Below are 20,831 nucleotides of genomic sequence, written 5' to 3'. Positions count from 1 at the left end.
GGTAGGAATCTGGGAGTCAGTGTGCCGAGGAGTGATGGACGTATGAGTCCATCCCTCCCATTGCGGTGCAAGGCAATGTTCAACCAATCTTTCGTGGACCGGCTTGTCACGCAGTTGGTGGGAAGACGCATCCATTGCTAAGACCCGGAAAAACCTAACCCCATGCACTCAAAATTAGTATTTCATTATATTTTGTAGCCTCCCACATGGAGAAAACTTACTGATATAAAATACTGGTAATTTATTAAAAATCTGGTCAAATAATTCGTTTTACCGTTAAAAACGGGCCTACACCGTACGAATGAGTTCTTAACAAAGTATCAGTTAAAATGGATTTATTTTACGATGACGGCGGAACACGTGTTTATACAAATATTGATATTGAAGTTTACATACCGATGTTGTCGCATATTTATTAGGAAAAGAACACGTGTTCTAAATATATTCTGAATGAAACTATTTTATCAGAAAATTTGCATTCTATCACTTATTTAACAAGAAAAATGATTTTGATTACTATTTTCATTATTATGCTGCATCCTTAACTGATAAACAGTTGTATAATCCAAGTTTACCTTCCCTTAATAGGTCCACACTCTACACCTGAATAAGGGTAGTACTACGTGACTTCTTGGCCATACCTTACCACAAGAAGGGTCGGGGTCCAATTATTCATGGTCACCCTTCGAACCGCCAGGGGCGCTCAAACTCAGATTCAATTATTTATGTTCTAATTGGAAATTTTAGACGAAATTGATATTCTCTGATAGCAATTGTCCCCAATTAGTAGGGTCCAATATAATTTACATGACACTATAATGTGCGTTACAAGATACGTTTAGTGATACTATACTTATTACTTCATTTCCTGGAAGATATCGCACAATATACGTCATTCTGGGAACATCTCAACGACGTAAATAATTACAAGACTTTATATCGTCGGCTCACTGCCTGAAGTCATTAACTGACAAAATGTCGATTCTGAGATAATCGACTTTTCAGCTAGCTTTAATCAGTTATATCCCAGCTAAAATGAGAAAAAGGTCAACATTTGTACTTTTAGTTATCTATTACAACTGCTTTTATTTGGACATTTAAAGTTTTATTTTATTCATAATAATATAAAAAAATAATCAAAACTGCAATGAGTGATTTTTTGCACCAATTATTTAACAATTTTTGTTGTTTTGCAAGAAGTCAACAAAATGTTTTTGTGATGTTTAGGTACAATTTTTAGGCGTATTATGTGTGGATTCCCATGCATTATTCCGCTTTCAAACGTAATTAAATTATGTAAGTGACTATGTAGTCGACGATACACGATATCGTGTTCAGGAAAGGTAACGTGTTCGCCATTCTCAAATTTTTATTTTTATTTATTACTATAACTATATAATGTCCCAAATCAAAACGGAAACATGTGATTAAAGATTAGATTAAAAATATGTAAATATTTTTTTCTTTTAAACACACAAACCATGTAATAAAATACACATATATATTTGAATAATAATGTAATGTTTCTTCAAGTGGTTTCGTTCTGTTGTGCGTACGCCATCAATGCGTCGGTCAATGATTTCAGCCTGAAGACGTGATTGTTCGATGAATTAAGACCACTGTTTCATATTACGTATTTGTTGTTCCATATCAGTAATTACTAGTATTTATCCGCCGCAAACGCTGTGGAAAACCTAATCGTTGCAAGTGATGACCGCCGTGCTTGTGCAGTGATAAGTATTTTAACGTGACTGTCAGTGCGGGCCCCACTTACATTCATATACATCAGTGAGTAGATTGGGGCAGTGCGATCCTATTGGAATCACAAGTTTAATTAAGCAGAGAGATGATTTATTCGTTTTATACTGTATATTTAATCAACCACCATAACACGGGCATGTGCCTAGTTTGGTGGTTTTAACACACCTAATAACTATAAAAACACTGAATAAAGAAAAATATTAAAAAAATAAATCCTTTTTTTTCTGACTCTGTACGTGACGCACTAAAATAATGGTAGGTACTTTTTAACATAGTATCCAGATCTGATGATTCCACCGAGTTGCGTAAAAAATAATAAATATATGAAGGATCAAACATGTGAACAAAACTTAAAAATAAAATATTAAAAATTGCTTTACTTACCCAGTTCTAGCGAAATTCGACAGGAACGAGATGTAGGTTTCACACAAGGCTATTTCAGACTTGGTGTAGTTCTTAGGGAAGTGGTTGAAACCTTCTACGAGGGGCGCACCGAACAGATATGGAAGTTCCTCCCCGTGGACAGAACCCATGCGCTGAAAATAAAGTCATAGCTTAGGTGGTTTTTTTGTGATCCTTGTGGTACTTTTAACATAAATGTGGAATTATTCACTAACGTGATAACAAGTTGTTACTAACAACTACTGTTTATATTATTTTAATGTGATTACACTTTAAAAAGTTTTTGTGGTGATTTTAAAGCAAATGACAAGCACTCTCGATAATATCTGTAGATGATTTTAGTTACTATTTGTTAGAAGTCAACTTGAGCACAATTCTCCCATCGGGAATCAACATACAATATTAATGTACAAGTTATTGAAAGAATACAAAATAAATTCTTATGTTTTATAAGTTTTGAATACTATTTTAAATTAAATTACAAAAGCTTAAATATAGAATTCTTCTTCCACATAAAATTCTAAATGATGCATTTGATTGTCCAGAATTGCATGCATTGATAGACTTTTGGATACCACTAATTACTACTAGAAGTAAGGATTTCTTTCAGTGCAGAAATTCTGGGAATAACTACCATATGAATTCATCATCACCCTGAATACTTATGGAGAGAAACAATTCTCTGAACATATCACTGAACAAATGAAATAAAAATGTTACTGGGGCAGCTTAGTTATATTTACTAAATATGTACCTTATTAATATATGATTTTAGTATTCATCTGTAATAGTCCCTAAAGAAAGTGTTGATAAATAAATAAATAATATGAAGTACCCGGCATGGCTAGAACTTTACATAATGTTTTTCGGAATCAGATGACGGTAATTTTCCTTGTCGAATGTCAACTGTGCAAAATTTCAAGAAGTATCAAAATACTGCTCTAAGCGATGGGAAAGAGAGATTGGGTGGCTTTTCCAAAACTTATATAGATGGCGACCTTTCTCTTATTTCGAAGTCCAGTGTGCAAAATCAATCATCAATCTCGGAATAAAACTGTAGATTTAAAAAAAAATCAAACCCACACCAGGGCACATTTCGTTTTACTGTATTTACTTGGTTTATATGTAGGTATACAGGCACATGTATATATAAAAACAATTGCTATTTTATATTTAACGTCTTCTGTTATCATTGATATCTTTACAATCTGAGATGCTTTGACCGATTTAAATCTTCTTCTTCTTCTTCTTTCGTAAAGTGGTGGGTCAGAGGGGGACATCTAGGTCTGCGAGCCATTCTAGGGCCTCAGGCGTCGCCATGTGAACTTCATCAATCCCGCCGGGGAATGAATGGAGCAGGCATTCGATGACCACATGTTCGGTGGTCTGCACCGCACCACATTCACACATCGCTGGACCCATCTGTGCATCATGTGGGCACAGCGGCTATGGGAGCACCTCAATCTATTGATGGCGGACCAGGTTTTGCGAGGCAATGAGAACCCAGCCTGTCTCTCGGTGGGGTCCTGTATAAAGTGGGCATTTACCGCGTTAGCCGCTTGCAATATGAATCAATGACAATATTCATTAATTATTTAAAAGCAAAAAAAGACAAACATTCCTGGGTTACGAATAACCTGACAATATTTGAATATCTCCTACAACCACCACAGTAAGCTGAAAATGTTGCTTGTGTTGTGATGGAGGACTTAGCCAGCCGAGGAATTGAACACACTACGCCTGGGTGGGACCCAAACGCGATGTCAACTCAGCCACCGACCGGTCAAGTATATAATAGAATAGTTTAACTTACGAAATTTGCTTGAATAATTTACAACTCTCCAGGACATTCCACCTTTTCCCAAAGATATATACTTTCTTTAACCCTGTGGAAAATCTCATCACCCTCTCGAATGTCGTACCTCCCCATTACCAGAACCAATTTGTGCACACATCGTGTTCCTAAGGGGGGACCAGGGCACAAAAGTTGATACAAAAGTATCCATTATTTTGCTACAAAATACAATATGTCGACATATCAGCAATCTCATACAATCTTCTACTTCGCCCACTATCGACACCACAGAATTTTTATATTCTGAACTAGTGAGCAGGCGCGCAATAAAATTACACAAAAAAAACAGACGTGAGTAAAGTGCTCACGCTATTTCAAATGTAATTTATCATTTACAAAAATTGATTGATATGAATAAAAGATTATCTATTTAGTATGACGTGTTTTATTAAAACAAAGTAACTTTAATAAGTTTTCAACATAAACAAAGTCCCTCCTTAACTTTAGTCTCAACTTTTGGCATTAAAAGATACTCTTAGTTTAAACCTGGTGTAAGACCACCATTCAGAATTATAAAGTTGTTTGAAATGGCTTTAGCCGTGTTTGGTGATAAAATTCGAATACTCTGATATTTCTTTCCCTTCCTCTCCCCATCTCCTTTCTCGCCTCAACTTGGAATGTCATCATCTCACTCGCTCGAGACGATTGGAAGCAGTTGCAACTCTTGTGCGGTATTCAAATAAAAATTAATTTATGAAAAAAACTTCTAGAATAACTGGATAGGAGCGCGATGAGCAAAATGCCGCACGATGGTACTTGGCCCTCACAAGCATTTCACCACGCGGTTGTCACGCGCGGCGCTGAGTGTGGCAAGATTGCACCAGGGTAGGGGATTGAATAGTATTAAAATACCATAATAGTAAAATATCAAGCCATGAATTACACCAGGGGAGAGGATTGAATAGTATTAAAATACAATAATAGTAAAATACCTAGCCACGAGTTGCACCAGGGGAGAGGATTGAATAGTATTCAAATACCGTATTAGTAAAATACCAAGCTATGAGTTGCGCCAGGGGAGAAGATTGAATAGTATTAAAAACCACAATACTGAAATACCAAGAATATAGAGTGAATAATTAGGAAGGTATCTAAACTTTCGTATCGCTAACATCGATAAACAACACAAATAATTTTTGAGTTAGCAATATGCTCATAGTGCGCTTTCTCACGGGTTAAAAACGCCTTCCAAAGGTTTTATTTTTTCTACCCTTTTAAATATAAATAAAAATGTTAGCATTATGTACCCGTTAGCAAATGACTTTTCGGTTTCAGGATAATAATATTAAAAGTTCTAGCAAAAAGTTCAAAGACGTGATTTTAGTGATTTTTATGGCTAAAGAATCTAATTAAACATTTTGAATAATATTGAATAAACAATCTGTGAACTAGATTGCAAAATCTATTTAATTTAATATTAGATATTTGTGTTTGAACAAATTTCAGGAAGCACTGATAATTTTTTTAACCCTTTCATACCAGATTTAACACTGCCATTGGCAGAAGGTATTTGAAAATTGATACACTTAGTAGACGGCTTCCTTGGTCAAGGGGTAAAGCTTCTGACACGGTGTTGCGGGTTCAAATCACTTCATGCGCAATTATTTTACAATATTTTTATTAAAAATAATATAAAGTATATTTGCGGCATGGAGTGGAAAATACTTACAGCATCGCCTCGGTTTACCGTACCACTACTCAGAATTTAATAGTTACTTAAATGGTTTTAGCCGTGTGTGATGACCAGGTCTGAATAGCAGTACTCCCCAATCTTTCAATTTCCCATCTTTTTCTCCACCCCACTACCACCAGCAAAACAACATACCCAAATTGGGGATGCCATAGTCTCACTGGCTTCAGACGGTTGGGAGCAGTTGGGATAGTGCGGTATTCACATAAAAAAATGTTTTGGTGTTTTTTGTTCAATTGCTTAGAAATTACGGTTTCTTTCATTTGTAAGAAAATTAGCACAGTATACAAAAAAAACAACCTTTCAGAAAAAAATACATTAAAATTATACATTGAAAAAATACATTCCAATAATGCATTTAAAAAATAGGGAGCAAAAACTTGGTCAATTTAGACATAAAAATCACATTTTCAATATATAAAAATAGCTACCTCCTGAACTAGTGCTTAAAATACAACAATAACATTCAATGACAGCTGTCGTGTTTTTATTTCACTCTTGAAATATCTCAAAATAAAATAAAAAATTCTAGCTAAAATCTAAATATCTATATTTTAATAGCTTTAATAGTGAAGTGAAGTTATACTAATTAATATTTCGTGCCGAAATGACTACACGAGCAACTACAAAAACACTAAATACTACGGACACCCAACTCCTCCAACTTCTTGACAAAAAGTTTGAAGAATTTAAGGTACAATTTCTGGAAATCATCAGAAACGAGTATAAAGAAGAAATCGAGGAATTAAAAAATAAAATATTAACTCTAGAAAAAAAAATTGATACGAAAAAAACAACAACCTTGAAAAAACTCTGGAACAAAACGCCGTAATACAAAGTGAATTTAAAGAATTACAAAAACAATTGGATGCTAACGAACAACACGCACGCATTAATAACATAGAGATCATTGGGATACCAGAAAAAAACAAGAGAACCTGACGGAGATTATCAAAAGGATCTATTCAGAATTAAATATAGTGAGCGACGACATTGAATACGCCACCCGAGTCACCCCCAAGGAGAAGATTGAAGGAAGACCGCGGAATATTATAGTAAAACTAAAGGGCAGGAAACAGAAAGACGAAATCATAGCAGCAATCCGGACAAGAAGGGGCCTAACAGCAGAGGATATTAACTTTAATGGAAAACAACGGATCTATATAAATGAACATTTAACTCATAAAAACAAAGTACTCTACAAAAAGGTCAGAGAGTTTACCAAAATTAATAAATTCAAATTCTGTTGGATCAAAAATTGTAAAATTTATGTAAGACTTAATGAAAACACAAATCACCATTGCATAAATAATTATAATGATCTAGAAAAACTAAAAACATACAATATTTCCATCAACTAACTTTCCAGCAACTTTATATTAACTGCACTATATACTTAATAGGTACAATGGAATCTTTAGAATTATACTATCAAAACTTAAGAGGTCTCAGAACCAAGACACATATTTTTCTTCAAAATGTATTATTAAACAACTATGACATTATATGTCTCAGTGAAACATGGCTTAACAATTCAATCTTTAATGAGGAACTTTTCGATCCACGGTACCATATTTACAGACGAGATAGAGATTATCATAACCTCAATCAAAATCGCGGTGGTGGAGTTTTAATTGCAGTCAAAAGTAAATTAATTTCTGATCAAAAACTAGAATGGGATTCTGAAGCGGAAGACATATAACATATTATTCAATATCGACATCTTCAACTGCGAATTTACTAAATATAAAATGACCTTAAAAGAGTATTTCACTGATGTTTCTTGAATTGATGTTTCTGATGTTTATGTTTCTAGTATTTATATATTTATAATCCTGTTATGGTATGATTTATATGATTTATATGCACAACATTGTCTTCTTATGGTTATGGTTATGATATGATTTATATGCACAATATTGTTTGTATTCTTATGGTTACCAATGTATCGATAATCTTTTATTTTATATAAATTTTAGTTTTTTTTTCCCCTTTATTTTTGTTGTATTATTTTGTTCTATTATTTTATACAATTCTTTTATTTTATATAATTATAACTTCACATTTCTCATAAATTTAATTATTTCTTCTAATGCTGTCTTACGTAAAGTCACAAGGAGGAAATCCGTAATTGGTTTATTTTGGCTATTTTACTTATGTACAATCTGTAAAAATCTAAACTGTTGATTTCCCAAAAATAAAAAAAAATAAAAAAAAATAAAAAAATATAAATAAAAAAAATAAAAAAATTAAAATAAAAATAAAAATAAAAAATAATAAAATAAAATACAATAATTGGAAAACGAAAACTGCCAATGCTCATTCGCTATAGATAATGACCAAAAATTTGTGAAATTTATTTATTTTCAAATACACATACGGTCTGAAAGCGTTAACTGTGGATCTACGAGGAAAATTTTAATAACAGTGTTCAAATAAAAAAGAATGATGAAACGCGCGATCAGAATAATTGGCAAAGATCAAACAATTCTTATAAGTAATTTTAGTATTTTTTTGCTGATTTTTAATGATGAAAGTAACGCAAATGAAAAAAAAACAATTGCAAAGAAATATATAGCTAATAAATAATAATTTCAATTAGTTGAAAGGAAAATAATCTTGTAAAAAAATACTTGCGATTGAAATAAAATTTTATTTGCTTCAAAAACTTTTGCAAATATTATTGTAAAATAATAAAGTGTGTTTTAAAAAAAAAAAAAAAACAAAGAATATTCTTTTTCCTTTATGAAATTTTCCTCAACGTCTTTGTGAAATTGATGACATCACAGTATTATGTTAAAACTTCACGCGTGATCGATTGAAGTCTTTAAAGATACAAACTGGCTTGGTATTTACTGAAAAAGTGAATAAACAGGAAATAAATTGAAAGTAGTTATGCAGAACGAAGTCAGCCCCAAAAAACCCAAGCTAAGATAAAATCACTTTTGTCTAAATAGTGGTCTAGTTTTGTCTAATAGTATAAAACAAAGTGACTATGAAACGGAGTTGTTCACTATCATTTAGAGAATTTCTTCAGGAAGGTTTAAATAAATATTATACATGTAGTTTTGTAACTTATCGAGATTGCTCTAGCAAGGAATAAAAATGATAATATTTACTTTAAATATTCAAAACATATAATTATTTATGTAAAGTACGTCAAAGTCGAGCAACGCCGGGTCACGTCAGCTAGCATTAAATAATAAAAACTACAGAACACCTAGAATGTTTTCACTTCAAAACATTATAAATAATACATAGATACTAATTTCTTATAACTTTAAAGTGGATTTAATTTTTTTTTTATATTAACTCCACACAGGAGGCCCTGAAGAAAGTAATTTCCCTCAGGGCCTATGTCATCTTTGGGAATGCTGTGTGGAGGGTCTTTTGGTGGAGAGGAAGGAGTGAACATGGGTCTTGAAGAGTCCCATGTTGTAGGAGGGAGGAAACACAGAGGCCGGCAGTTCGTTCCACAGCCGAGCTGTTGAACTTAAGCACGAATCTTAGAAGCGACCCGTTCTCATGTGACAAATGTCAACCGTGTACAAATGTTGGGCGCGCGTTTGGCGTGTATCCCGACAGATAGTTTCTCAGAGCATCTTCCATTGTAATACTGATAGATCAAGGACAGCATACCTACCTGACGCCTGTGCTCTAAAGATTGCAGTCCGTTTGTTGAGATTGGGGAATCTATCAAACGGACCGCCCGTTTTTGCACAGAGTCAAGGGTTTTTTTCAGGTATTTAGGGGCTCCGGACCAGAGATGGCTGCCAAATTCGACAGTAGGGCGCACTTGCGATTTGTACAGGGTCAGCAGTTGTGTACTATTAAAGTATCTGCGGGCCCTGTACAGTACGCCCAGCTTCTGAGAGGCCAACTTTACTCTAGCTTCGATGGAGCCCCCGTACCTGAGCTGGTCACTTATAGTTACACCAAGCATATCAATGGAAGGCCTGTTCGGAAGATTGCTTCCGTTGAAGGAGACTAGATTATCATGTGGATCCCTTTTAGACGTAATCAGACAGGATTGGGTCTTTGAAACATTAAATTCGACGAGATTATTTTTACCCCGGGAGGAAATACTCTCGAGATAACCGTACATTCTCTGCTTCAAAGCGCTCCTTAATTGCGGATTTTGTTTAATTATTGGAATTTTTTTCGAGTCTATGTGTTCTCTGTGGAATACATTTTAACGAATGTAAACGCTGCAGTCAATTGTCTGAACTTCTTATGTGACATAAATATTAATTCTGCAAAAAACAGCCAAAGCTACACAAAACACTAAACATATTTAATTACAAACGCCGTGAACGTTTACTGCTGATTAGGCAAATGTCATTGTTTGAATGTTAGATATTTTACTTAATTCAACCAGTTGACTCTGGCTGTTTTTCTGATCAATGAGAAATACTCAAAAATACTAATAATAAAATATTGAAAAATACTCACAATAAAATATTGAGAAAAACTCATAATAAAAGTGTTGCGAGTACCGTTATTAATTATTTTTATTTTATAAACTGGCAGCATTCTGCTGATGCGCTTATAACAGTAAAGGAGTTTTTTTTTAATTAAAAATAAGATAATCCTTTCTTGTCTACAAATAAAAATCCAATCGAGCTTTAAATTTTTTATTTTTTTTATTACATAACATATTGCGGAAGTTGTTCCATGCATCGACTACTCTATTTACAAGGAAGTGTTTCCTAGAATTTGATGCAAAGGTCTCTTTTCTTAGTAAATAAATTATATTGTTTTTTATGGTGAAGATTTCTTATGATTTCTACCCAATTTTTGCATGAAAGCGGGCCTGGCTGATTTTAGTAGAACTTAAAAACACCTCTCTCCGTTGGATGACAACAATATCTTATTTTTGCCAAAATTGTGGACTGGCTGTTTTTGCATAACTACGTTCAATTGTGAATGAAAAATAACGTTGTTACTGAAGTAACAATTATTGCTCCGTGAACAAGTACTTACATTTCGTAACCGAGCGAATTTAAATTTACAAAATTTTCAAGCAACGTTCTTATTCTTTGCGACTCAAAATGTCTTGTATATCTGAAGACAATCCTTTGAATCGTTTTTTTTATATAACATATCAATAGAAGTATATCGTATTACTGAGAAACAAAATATCAAAGTCTTTTCAAGAAAAATTTGTATTCAGTATGAACGACTGTTTCATTGAAAACATTCGTGATGTAAAAACACTCCAAAAATTGTCTCGAAAATCTTAAAATAATCCTCTGAATTTTGTTACATCCTTCACTTACATAAATAAATTCGTAAGATTTGTATAAAATCGTATTCCGGGAAAAACGAGAAGTTTGGAGTTAAATTTTGCATCACTTGAAATTTCAAGCGGTACACAAATATTTCACAGCCTCCCTCTGATGGCGGGTAAAAAAGACGACCAAGTACTTGAAAAGCACTTAGAGCAATCCCACATATTGTACTTCTCCTCCCCGTATGTGTTGGGGTTAATGTAGACCATACTTAGGCGGGGAATGTCTCTGTACGCAGGCTTTCAGGCAGGGGTAGAAATGCAGAACACCCCTAATTGAAAAAATATTATTCCAATGTACATTTGTTATATCCGTAACAAATGTACATTGGAAGAATAAAACTCATTAAAAACAAAAACGTCTAGAAATTGTTACATAGTGAATGCCAAAGAAATACAAAAAATATTATAAAAAACTGATTATGCAAATCAGATTTGAGGCGATGCACCATGTCGTATAAGGTTTTGATTTCCCGCATAACTCCAGTCGCATATTTTTACTGATGCATGTAAAAAAACATCGCCAATAAGTGTGTTTTATTTTATTTTGTGAATTTCAGGCACCAATATATTAATGTTTTAGTATCATTTACTAAAGAACATAATTTTCTACGTTATACAATAAAAACGAAAAAGGGTACGTAAGCTGGAGATTTTGAGATTTAGAGTTGGAGATTATTTAAAAGGCCAAGATGTGTTCTATTCTTAGTATTTCTTTAAGGCATCTTAAATATATCCAAGGGATCAAATTTTCAATATATAATATAACTAACTAACTAACTAACCATCACGCCGTTTCCCCGCAGGGGTAGGCAGAGAGGACGGACCGCCAAACAACTCGGTCTTGGCACACACTTCTTGCCTCATTCACATTCATACATCGTCTCATACACACTCTTCTATTATTCTGACTCTTGACATGGCCCGACTCTAGTATCTGATTCACTTGATCGTGCCATGTCTTCCTCGGGCGTCCCCGACTTCTGCTACCATTCGCATTTGCATCATATATCCTCCTTACACTCCTATCTTCGCTCATTCGCTCTACATGCCCAAACCATCTAAGCGTCCCTTTCTTAATCTTACTCATTACGCTTACATGAGCCTTGCACTCTTTGCGGATCTCCACATTCCTCACACGATCAAACATGGTTTTCCCACACATACGCCTCAGGGATCTCATTTCAACAGCATTCAATCTACTTTCATCCTACTTTCATAATATAGGTATATAAAAACACACGCGTATTCGAATGCAACGTTGTTTCAAAATTTCAAAGCAATGGGTGAAGAACTTTCAGAGATTTGAGATTTTGAACAAACGAATATTTACATTTTTGTCCATATTTCATATATGTACCCCACAGAGTTTTGACGACTGGGGAATAGAGCCAAGGAGGTTGAGTTGAGTGACGAGGCTGGCCAAAAGGGTCGTTCCTTGCAAGAGCGTTGTCCCGTCTTGCCAGAGTTGGTTTACCCCTCTAGACCCACCAAAAGATGTTTCACATCAAAAAATCAAAATTCATTTTGTTTAAGGTGCTTTGATGCGCCACAGAATAGCCGGGACGAGTCAGCGCTATCAGAGATCGGACAACACTCTTGTCCAGGCCGTTGCCCAGTGGCAGGGAGCGCCTCTACACCAGAGATAGAGAATTTCACTCAAGCCACCATAAAGTCCTAATGTGCTCATCAATGTATTGATTTTTTATTTATTATTTTTTATTTTATTTATTTCTTTATTCATTTTATTTTTATGTATTAAATTAAATGTAAACTTTTATGGCAGGCAGATCATTGCACACAACGCTCTGTCCAGCTGAAATAAATATTATTATTATTATTATTAAAACTAACAAATATATTGTAAAGCAAGGTAACCAACTTTGCAGTTGATAAATAATACATCAAATTATGAATAATGTCCCCCAATTGCAAACTTATTGGCATCATGAATCAACCATAAACTCACCAACTTCTGAAACTCGTAACTTATAATATATTCATCTAAGTAAATTTATTATTTATTCTTCAACCTTTTTAACCAAAATCGTGTTTGTGGTCGACCAAAGATTGCCCTCCCCTGCCGCACCATGAGTGACACTGAATCTAGAGAAATGATTAAATATTTATATCAGGAAACCCATGGCGTTAATTTATACTTTTACCTGGCGAAGGTGAATAGGCTCCATTTTGTATTAAGCGCCCCGTTAAGACTGCAAAATATCACAGGTGAGTACTTTGGATAGTATAAAGTAATTATAAATATATCAAATAGTGTTTTTTCTGAAATAATTTTAAATATATTACATGGGGTTTTTTTGTTCAGTTGAGAGGTTTCAGTTTCAGTCTTTGGTGTCAGTATATTATCTATTATTTGTTTTGCACCCAGCTTTTTATTTAAGATTTCAATGTTAAAAAATTGTTGTGAGTTTTGAATGAGAGTGGGATTTTGTTGTAGAGTTGCGCAAATGTTGGATTTGTAGTTGCTCGTTGGATATGTTTTTGACCCTGAAATCTAGTATTTATAATATGTGTGTTATTTCGGGTATTTCGTTTTTAAGAATGTAAATAAGTATTGTTTTAGAATAGAGTTGTTTAAGTAAGATAATGTTTGAGTTTTTGTTGATTGAGAATATTCGTTTAATTTTTGATATACCTACGTACAAGCATTCTGATGCACTCTACTGGCAAAGCAATCGATAAAATCATGAAAAATTAAATACCTATATTTAGTAATTTAAAAAATCTTGTAGCTGTTCCTCGAATGTTGATAATTTTGAATTATTCGTATAACTAAGGAATTATATATAAAAGTGAGTAAAAAAATGCAAAATTTGTGTTTTGGCTAGGAAAAGTACCCATGTTGAGTTTTTAGTTTTGTTTTTGAGGCAGACCTTAAAAGGGTTTAGGGCAGAGTTTTTCAAAGTCAGATAAATACAGTTACCTCCCTTTAGCTTTGAGGGTAAAGTGTGCAAAATTTCATCAATCTATGAAATAAAATAAAAACAATATAACCAACAAAATCAAGTCAAAGCCAACAAAAAAGTAACGTGTTTTAACACTATTATGAAATTTTCATTTCAATCAAATGGGATAGCGATAAACGATGTTACGCGAATGCAAGAGAGACGCGTTTGCTAAATAGGTTAGAATTAAAATGTTTTTATCGATGACGATATTGGTAACCATTCATATAGATATGGAAGACATTTCCAGTGTGTATTATATATTTAAAATAAAAATTTTCCGTCAGTACACCTTCGCTTTCAGGAAGTTTTTCCAAAATATGAAATCAAAGGTTGAGGGTTAAAACATGTTTTCTATTTTGCGTGGTCCGTGGTCTACTGTGACTAAAAACTGACCCATTTGGTCCCGATCCAGTAAAAAACATAAAAAACCACTCTCGACGTAATTTGGCACTATTCTTTTTCTCCTCGACATACATTTAATTGAGTTCCTAACAATGGCGGTTTCAACCGGACGGAAGTGAAAACTCGACTCGGATTTGCAACAATTTTTCGGATATTCCATTGTATCCAGTTTTTAGGCCTGATTTATTTTAAGAAATGACAACGTATTCGGTACATAAAGAAACCGAATAGTTCTACAAGGAGAGAAATCAGTTTTTGCCCTCACGATAAATTAACGGACATTAATAAAACAGCAATAGAAGATTTTTAAAATATTTTATTGATTTGAATTGATAATATTTATATAATTGATGAAACAAAAAAAAATAAATTATGTGATGTAAAAAGGATTTGGATTTTCATGAACACATGTTCCAATATCTTGAAAATGTATTCTTGAAGAACTGAAAGTTTTTCAGGAAATCTGTTATTTCATTCGTAAGGCCTGCAATCCCGTTTTTGACAGAAATTACCAATAATTTGGAGAAATTCTTAATAAATTAGCAATAGTTAATTTTCTCCTGTATTTATGTCTTTTTTCACAAATTTCACAACAACACACGCAAGTAATTATTAAAAAAAGTGTAAGCATTGAAATCTTTTTACGTAATATCTTAATCGTCCACCTCATATTATACTGTTTTACTCTTTACTTTGTATGGTCGATGTAGACCCTCCACGCAGCATCCCCAAAGATGACATAGGCCTTGCAGGATTTTTCCCTCAGGGCCTCCTGACAGAAAAGTACCTACACTGGCGACCATTTCCTTAGCATTTGAAAAATTCATGGTCTCTTGTCGATTTTGCGAATCTATTCCCTTTTACTAATAAACTTATTTTTTTAATTTTACTCAGCAGCTAAAATAACCATTTTCGATTTATCAATACGTGTAAAGCAGCTGTGTAAATTTTAAAATCCATCTTTTTACTAGGATAAATATTTAGAGTTAATAACTATCCAGAATATTATTAGGTTAAATAGTGAAGTAAAAATATGATTTTAGAAAATACTAGCGCAGAAACATGAAAAATCACGGGATTGTATGAATTTTCAATAAATCAGTTCTAATTTCAGAAATGGTTATAAATAATTTTCTAAATATTATATTTTAAAGCTAGGTAGTTTACCGCTTGTCTGAATTTCCGAAGCGAACGAATATAATAATAATAATAATAATAATAATGATTTATTGTCTTCTTTTCTTATTAACACATAGATATAATGATATCCTCACTGGGATCTCCCGTGCTGAGGATGTCATTTACATATTATAATTTAATTATAAGAAATTAATATTACAACAAAGTATAATGTAGTATATATATATTTTTTAAGTAATTTTAAAATAAGTAAGGTACTGTTTTTTGGTATAGTTCAGTTGATTCTGTTTTAGTCTGTGTTTGATTTCAGTAAATTTATAAAATTTACTGAAATTATTTGATTATTATTGATTTATTTTATTTAATTTATACGTACATAAAACAAAAAAGGTAGAGAATATACGTATTATCTTAAGAAATCTACCTGAGGGTAGTCCCCATCCTTGGTCTGGTAGTCGAAAACATAGAAGAAGGTCCTCGGGCCCACGTCGTTGGTGCCCTTCGTCACGCTTAGGAAGTCTCCGGTCTGCACCAGGGGCGCTACGAACTGTGCATCGCTCAGGGCTGCCACCGCTGCGTCTCGGGTATTTATCGGGTGCTGGGGAAAAAAATAAGAACAAAAAATAATTAAATTAGATAACTAACCAACTAATTGCCACGCCTTTATAATATGGGTAGGCAGAGAAGATAAACCACCACGCAATTCTCGCACAAACTCATCTCTATCTAATATTATTATTAAAAATTCGCTAGAACAAAGACGCAATTATAATCGTTTGTTTGAGATTCGTGTTCATAGGAATTTTCATCTCAACTCAGTTGTATCCATTCGAGCAATTGTCGGCATACTATACCAAGTTTGTAAAAATATTTTGAGCGATCGCTTTTCAGAATGTGCCAAATTTATTGAACCTAAAAATATGGAATAAACTAAGAATTCTAGGTGGATTCATTGGCTTTATGCCGCAGTAAGTACGGGTTTTCTAATAAGAGGTGTTATTTTGAATAGACCGCTATTTCGGTAGATGTTGGTTTTAAAGCTGTGATTTTTTGACATTTGACAAGTAGAAACTACACCATTAATAAAAATGGAACAATACACGCTTCAACAACGCATTAAAATTCACTTGAGTGAATCAAATGCAAATCATCTTGAGTGATGAGGCCCATTTCCACCTCGGTGGCTTCGTCAATAAGCAAAATTGTCGCATTTGGGGCTCGGAAAACCCAAGAGTTATTGTTGAAAAGCCTCTCTATCTTCAACGCGTTGGTGACTGTTTGGTGCGGTTTATGGTTCGGCGGAGTCATTGGACCTTACTTTTGCGAAAATGAGGCTGGAGCAAAAGTTACGGTGAATGGATCGCTATCGAGAGATTATTAATATTTTTTATGGCCGGAATTGGATGATATTGATCTGGACAACGTTTACTTTCAACAAGACGGCGCTTCATGCCACACAAGCAACGAAACCATTGATCTTTTACCATTGAATATCAAAATTACACCTTTTATTGGAAAACCCAAAGTTCATTTGTTTCGACATTAATATTTTGAGGAATCGTATTAATTAAATAATATGATAAATATATGATGCTTTTTGGAAATCGACCAAAGCAAAAATTCAGAAGATTTTAATTTTTTCGTGTCAGAAACTTAACTTTGAGCAATAAAAGAAGCTAATCTGTACACATAGCTTATATTGGATAAGTTGTTGAATTTGGGAGTCGTCTCCGAACTAGACCTCACAAATCCTTGATAAACCTGCATGATTCTGTCGAAAGGAATTGGGCGATCCATCTTATATCGTTGGCTGACCGATTGTCATTTCTACTGCAGGGACACAACATAGGTTTGCTGAGTCTGTTCTATGAGTATTTCAATGGAGCGTGTTCGGAGGAGCTAGCAACATTGATTTTACGATATATATGCTCGAAACTAGATGGACACGAGCGGAACATCTGTTCACAGTTGTTGGTGTCGCCTTTATAAGAACGGGTCGTTTATCAGACTCGTTTTTGCATTAAGCGAATGAGCTACTGAAATTTGGCCATCTTTTAAGCCCGACCTAAAGGTTCATCTTACGGTATTACACTTAGTAGGAATAAAAAATTAAATAGTTCTTGAAGCAAATGCAGTTCAATCCAATTCAATTCAGTTTATTCGTTTTAAAAACATTACAAAATTGCATTTTTAAAATACATTTGGTCATATAAGTTCTAACATAAGTTTAAGCAGTGGGTATACTAGTAATAATAGAGCTTGCTTTTTAAAGACAGCTTCATTGATGCTGAAAATGTCGATACCCGAATTGATTCTGTTCAACAGCAAGATTGCTCTCCCCACAGGCATGACCATTGGCAAGTTAGTCCTTCAGGCCGGGAAAGAATAATCTATGCTGTCAGTGACGGAAATAACCATCGGGAACATAGAAATGAATGCTCTTCATGATGACCGAGTTTTTAAACCATCCACAAATCAATCTGAAGAAATGTGTAGCAATGCGCACATCCCTCATGACCAGTAGATACAGTTGTAGCACCTATATTAGTCCCAACGAGAGCTCTCACGTACGTTATTAACGATTTTCGTCTTCTTTTTCACACGTCTTGTGTGAAAACGAAAAACGTCGAAGGATGACGGCCTCTGTTGTCGAGGAGTAAGACTCTCGACTAGCAATTCGAAGGTGGCGGGTTCAATCAAATCCCGGCGTGCGAAAGTGAATTTGATTTGATAAATTTGTGTCATTTCACAATTAATTCATTTACAATAATATATCGCTTACTTGCGGCACGTTTCAGAGTGGAATATACTCTCCGTATTGCCCTGGTATAAGACCACCATTCAGAATTGAAACGTTGCTTGAAATGGCTTTATCTGTGTTTTGGTAATCATATCTGAATAGCCAGGTACTCACCACCTTCCTCATCCCCGTCTCCTTTCTTCGCCCCCTAGTTAAAGCCTCACAACGTACCCCGAATTGGGTATACCATAGTCCCACTGGCTTCAGACGGTTGGGTCTCCTAAATCGGTATTCACATTTAAAAAATACTAGAATGATGACGTCACATACGTTCTCAGTATATTCGTCTTATACGGAACCCACTGCGGCCTCCGGCTGAATCGATCGTTGATACCGTAGAATTCGAAAACAAATCTACTATTGAGTCCCGTTAAGAAATTGAAGTGGACTTGAAATCTGATTCCGATTATCCAGTTGTCTACCATTTCCTCGATGCTCTCAACACTTATCTGCAAGCAATAGCCTCGACGTGATGCACTTGAAATGCACTTATTGATCTGAAATATTGCCTAAAGCTTAGCTCGCGATCCGAACAATCCGGGCTTTAATCGCAGTGAAAATAGAATTTTTATCTCAAGCTAAAGACAATGGTCCTTGTTTTCCGCCGAGCTTCTGTTTGGTGGACTGAAATTTTCCGAGAAAACATTTCAGCGCTGTCTTTTCTCGACAAAGGTTTTTCAGAAAACTGCAAATTAGAAATCTCTCGATCGACGTTACAGTTTATATTTATACTTGTTTTAATACGCCATAATTACATCGCATGTAAATTAGAAAAAAAAAATTTATATTGAAATCAAAAGGCAGCAAATATTGGATGTTTCAGCGAAAATGAATAAAAATCAAATCGAGTCTTTCTCAGTATATTTTAAGATCTTAATAAATTATGGGACAATAATCCTATTACATATTATATATATTTTCTAATTTAATTCTTCGCTCTTTATGAAAATTTAATTTATTTGACAAGATTAAATTAGTTGAAAATATTTTTTCTTGATGTCAGAGCATACGGTTACCGTTTTAGCGTATTTTTTTTCTTTTAGATAAATAGATAAAATATCCGCTTCTTTTATTGCTCTGCGATGTCTTTTTTAATTTAAAATTTTAATAATTGAATTTAGTACTGTCGCAATTTTAATGTATTTATCATTTTAAAATTGCGACAATACTAAATTCAATTACTAAAATTTTATTGTATTGACGCAATTTTAATATATTCATTATTTTTTTGTTAATATATAATTATTCTTTTGATGATTGCTCAAAAATCGCCATTATTTAGAAGGTCGTTTATCTCTTAGAAGTCATTGTACCTGTACAGAACACATTTTCTAGGATTTTCAAGAATGCATGTACATTCATGCAATTCATTTACTTAAGTGAAAACCTATTATTGGTTAAATAATTAACACTTAATACACCATACTTTGTAATTATTATAACTGTTGGTTTTCCAAATAAAATAAATAAATAAAATAAAATAAAATATCAAATTACCATTGTTCTTCTGACGGTACACGGAGAAAAATGTGTAATGCTGATTTATTAAAAATTTCTTAAAATCATTAATCTTCTTCTGTAAGCTGATTCCTGATAAAGTGTAGGTAAATTAATAATTTTATCGGAACACGTGTTTATCCGCGTTGATCTTAATAATACCTATATTAGGACGAAATGCAAACTCGTTAGGACTTTCATATACACGTTTTCGAATATTGTGACAAAACATTGTGATTTTACTTAAAGTTTTTAGGATACCTATTAATCCATTAGTTAATGGCCTAAAATCCCGTTTTTAACAGAAATATTAATAATTTAAAGAAATTTTTAATAGCAATATTTTTTTAATACCAGAAAAATATATTTTCAACTCCGCAATAATATATACAGATTTATTACATCAAAATAATCGCAATAAATTACTTAAAAAAATGTTGATGAAGATTATATTTTTAATAACAGAAAAAAAACGAGTTGTTAATGATTGACTGTCAACTTGTATTGCTTTGTCAGAGATTAGAACTTACAATTAATTGATACTTTTAGCGATAAAAACCATTGGACATGAAATCAACAGCCTCCTCTGTAACCCATTTCTCTTTCATTCCCACTCTTGCCAGATCGAGGATGGCATAATTCCAGTGGCCCCTGGCATTGGGTCTCTCATGCGGTGCCATATAAAAAAAGAATAAAAGTTCAAGGAAAAACATTTCAAATTTATTCCCTAGACAGCAGATGTTTTATTATTGTCCTCATCTCAGAAGCGGAGTGAGCTATAAAAAAGGTAAAAGTTTATTCTCATCTTGGAGTGAGTTGAAATACTTTATTATGATGGGCTAAATAAAGAAGCAATAAAAACATGCAACACCTTTCATGGAGTAAGGAAACGATTCATTCGCATATGGCTTATCTTTTTATGATCTAAGAACTACCAATAAGACACTAACGGCCGCTTTCCGCAATGAAAACTGAACAAAGGCTAAGTTAAGTCAAAGTTTACCCCTACCAAAAGTGTAATAAAA

At 33.6% G+C, this 20,831-nt stretch overlaps 1 protein-coding gene across 1 annotated transcript in view; it reads right to left on the bottom strand.

The window, feature by feature from the left end:
* LOC149411020 (neuroligin-4, Y-linked-like) overlaps window positions 1-20,831 on the bottom strand; it is a 556,662-nt gene that overhangs the window by 189,403 nt on the left and 346,428 nt on the right. Inside the window, exons 9-10 of the mRNA XM_089647354.1 lie at window positions 15,934-16,107; window positions 2,146-2,297 (exon numbers count right to left, since the gene is read on the bottom strand). Of these exons, the coding sequence (XP_089503480.1) occupies window positions 2,146-2,297; window positions 15,934-16,107 (326 nt within the window). The remainder of the gene's footprint in view (window positions 1-2,145; window positions 2,298-15,933; window positions 16,108-20,831) is intronic.

The sequence above is a fragment of the Hesperophylax consimilis genome, chromosome 26 (assembly GCF_061612785.1).
Source record: "Hesperophylax consimilis isolate HC1 chromosome 26, BYU_Hcon_1.0, whole genome shotgun sequence".
Classification (NCBI taxonomy): Eukaryota; Metazoa; Arthropoda; class Insecta; order Trichoptera; family Limnephilidae; genus Hesperophylax; species Hesperophylax consimilis.
This window is presented reverse-complemented; position numbering and strand designations above follow the sequence as displayed.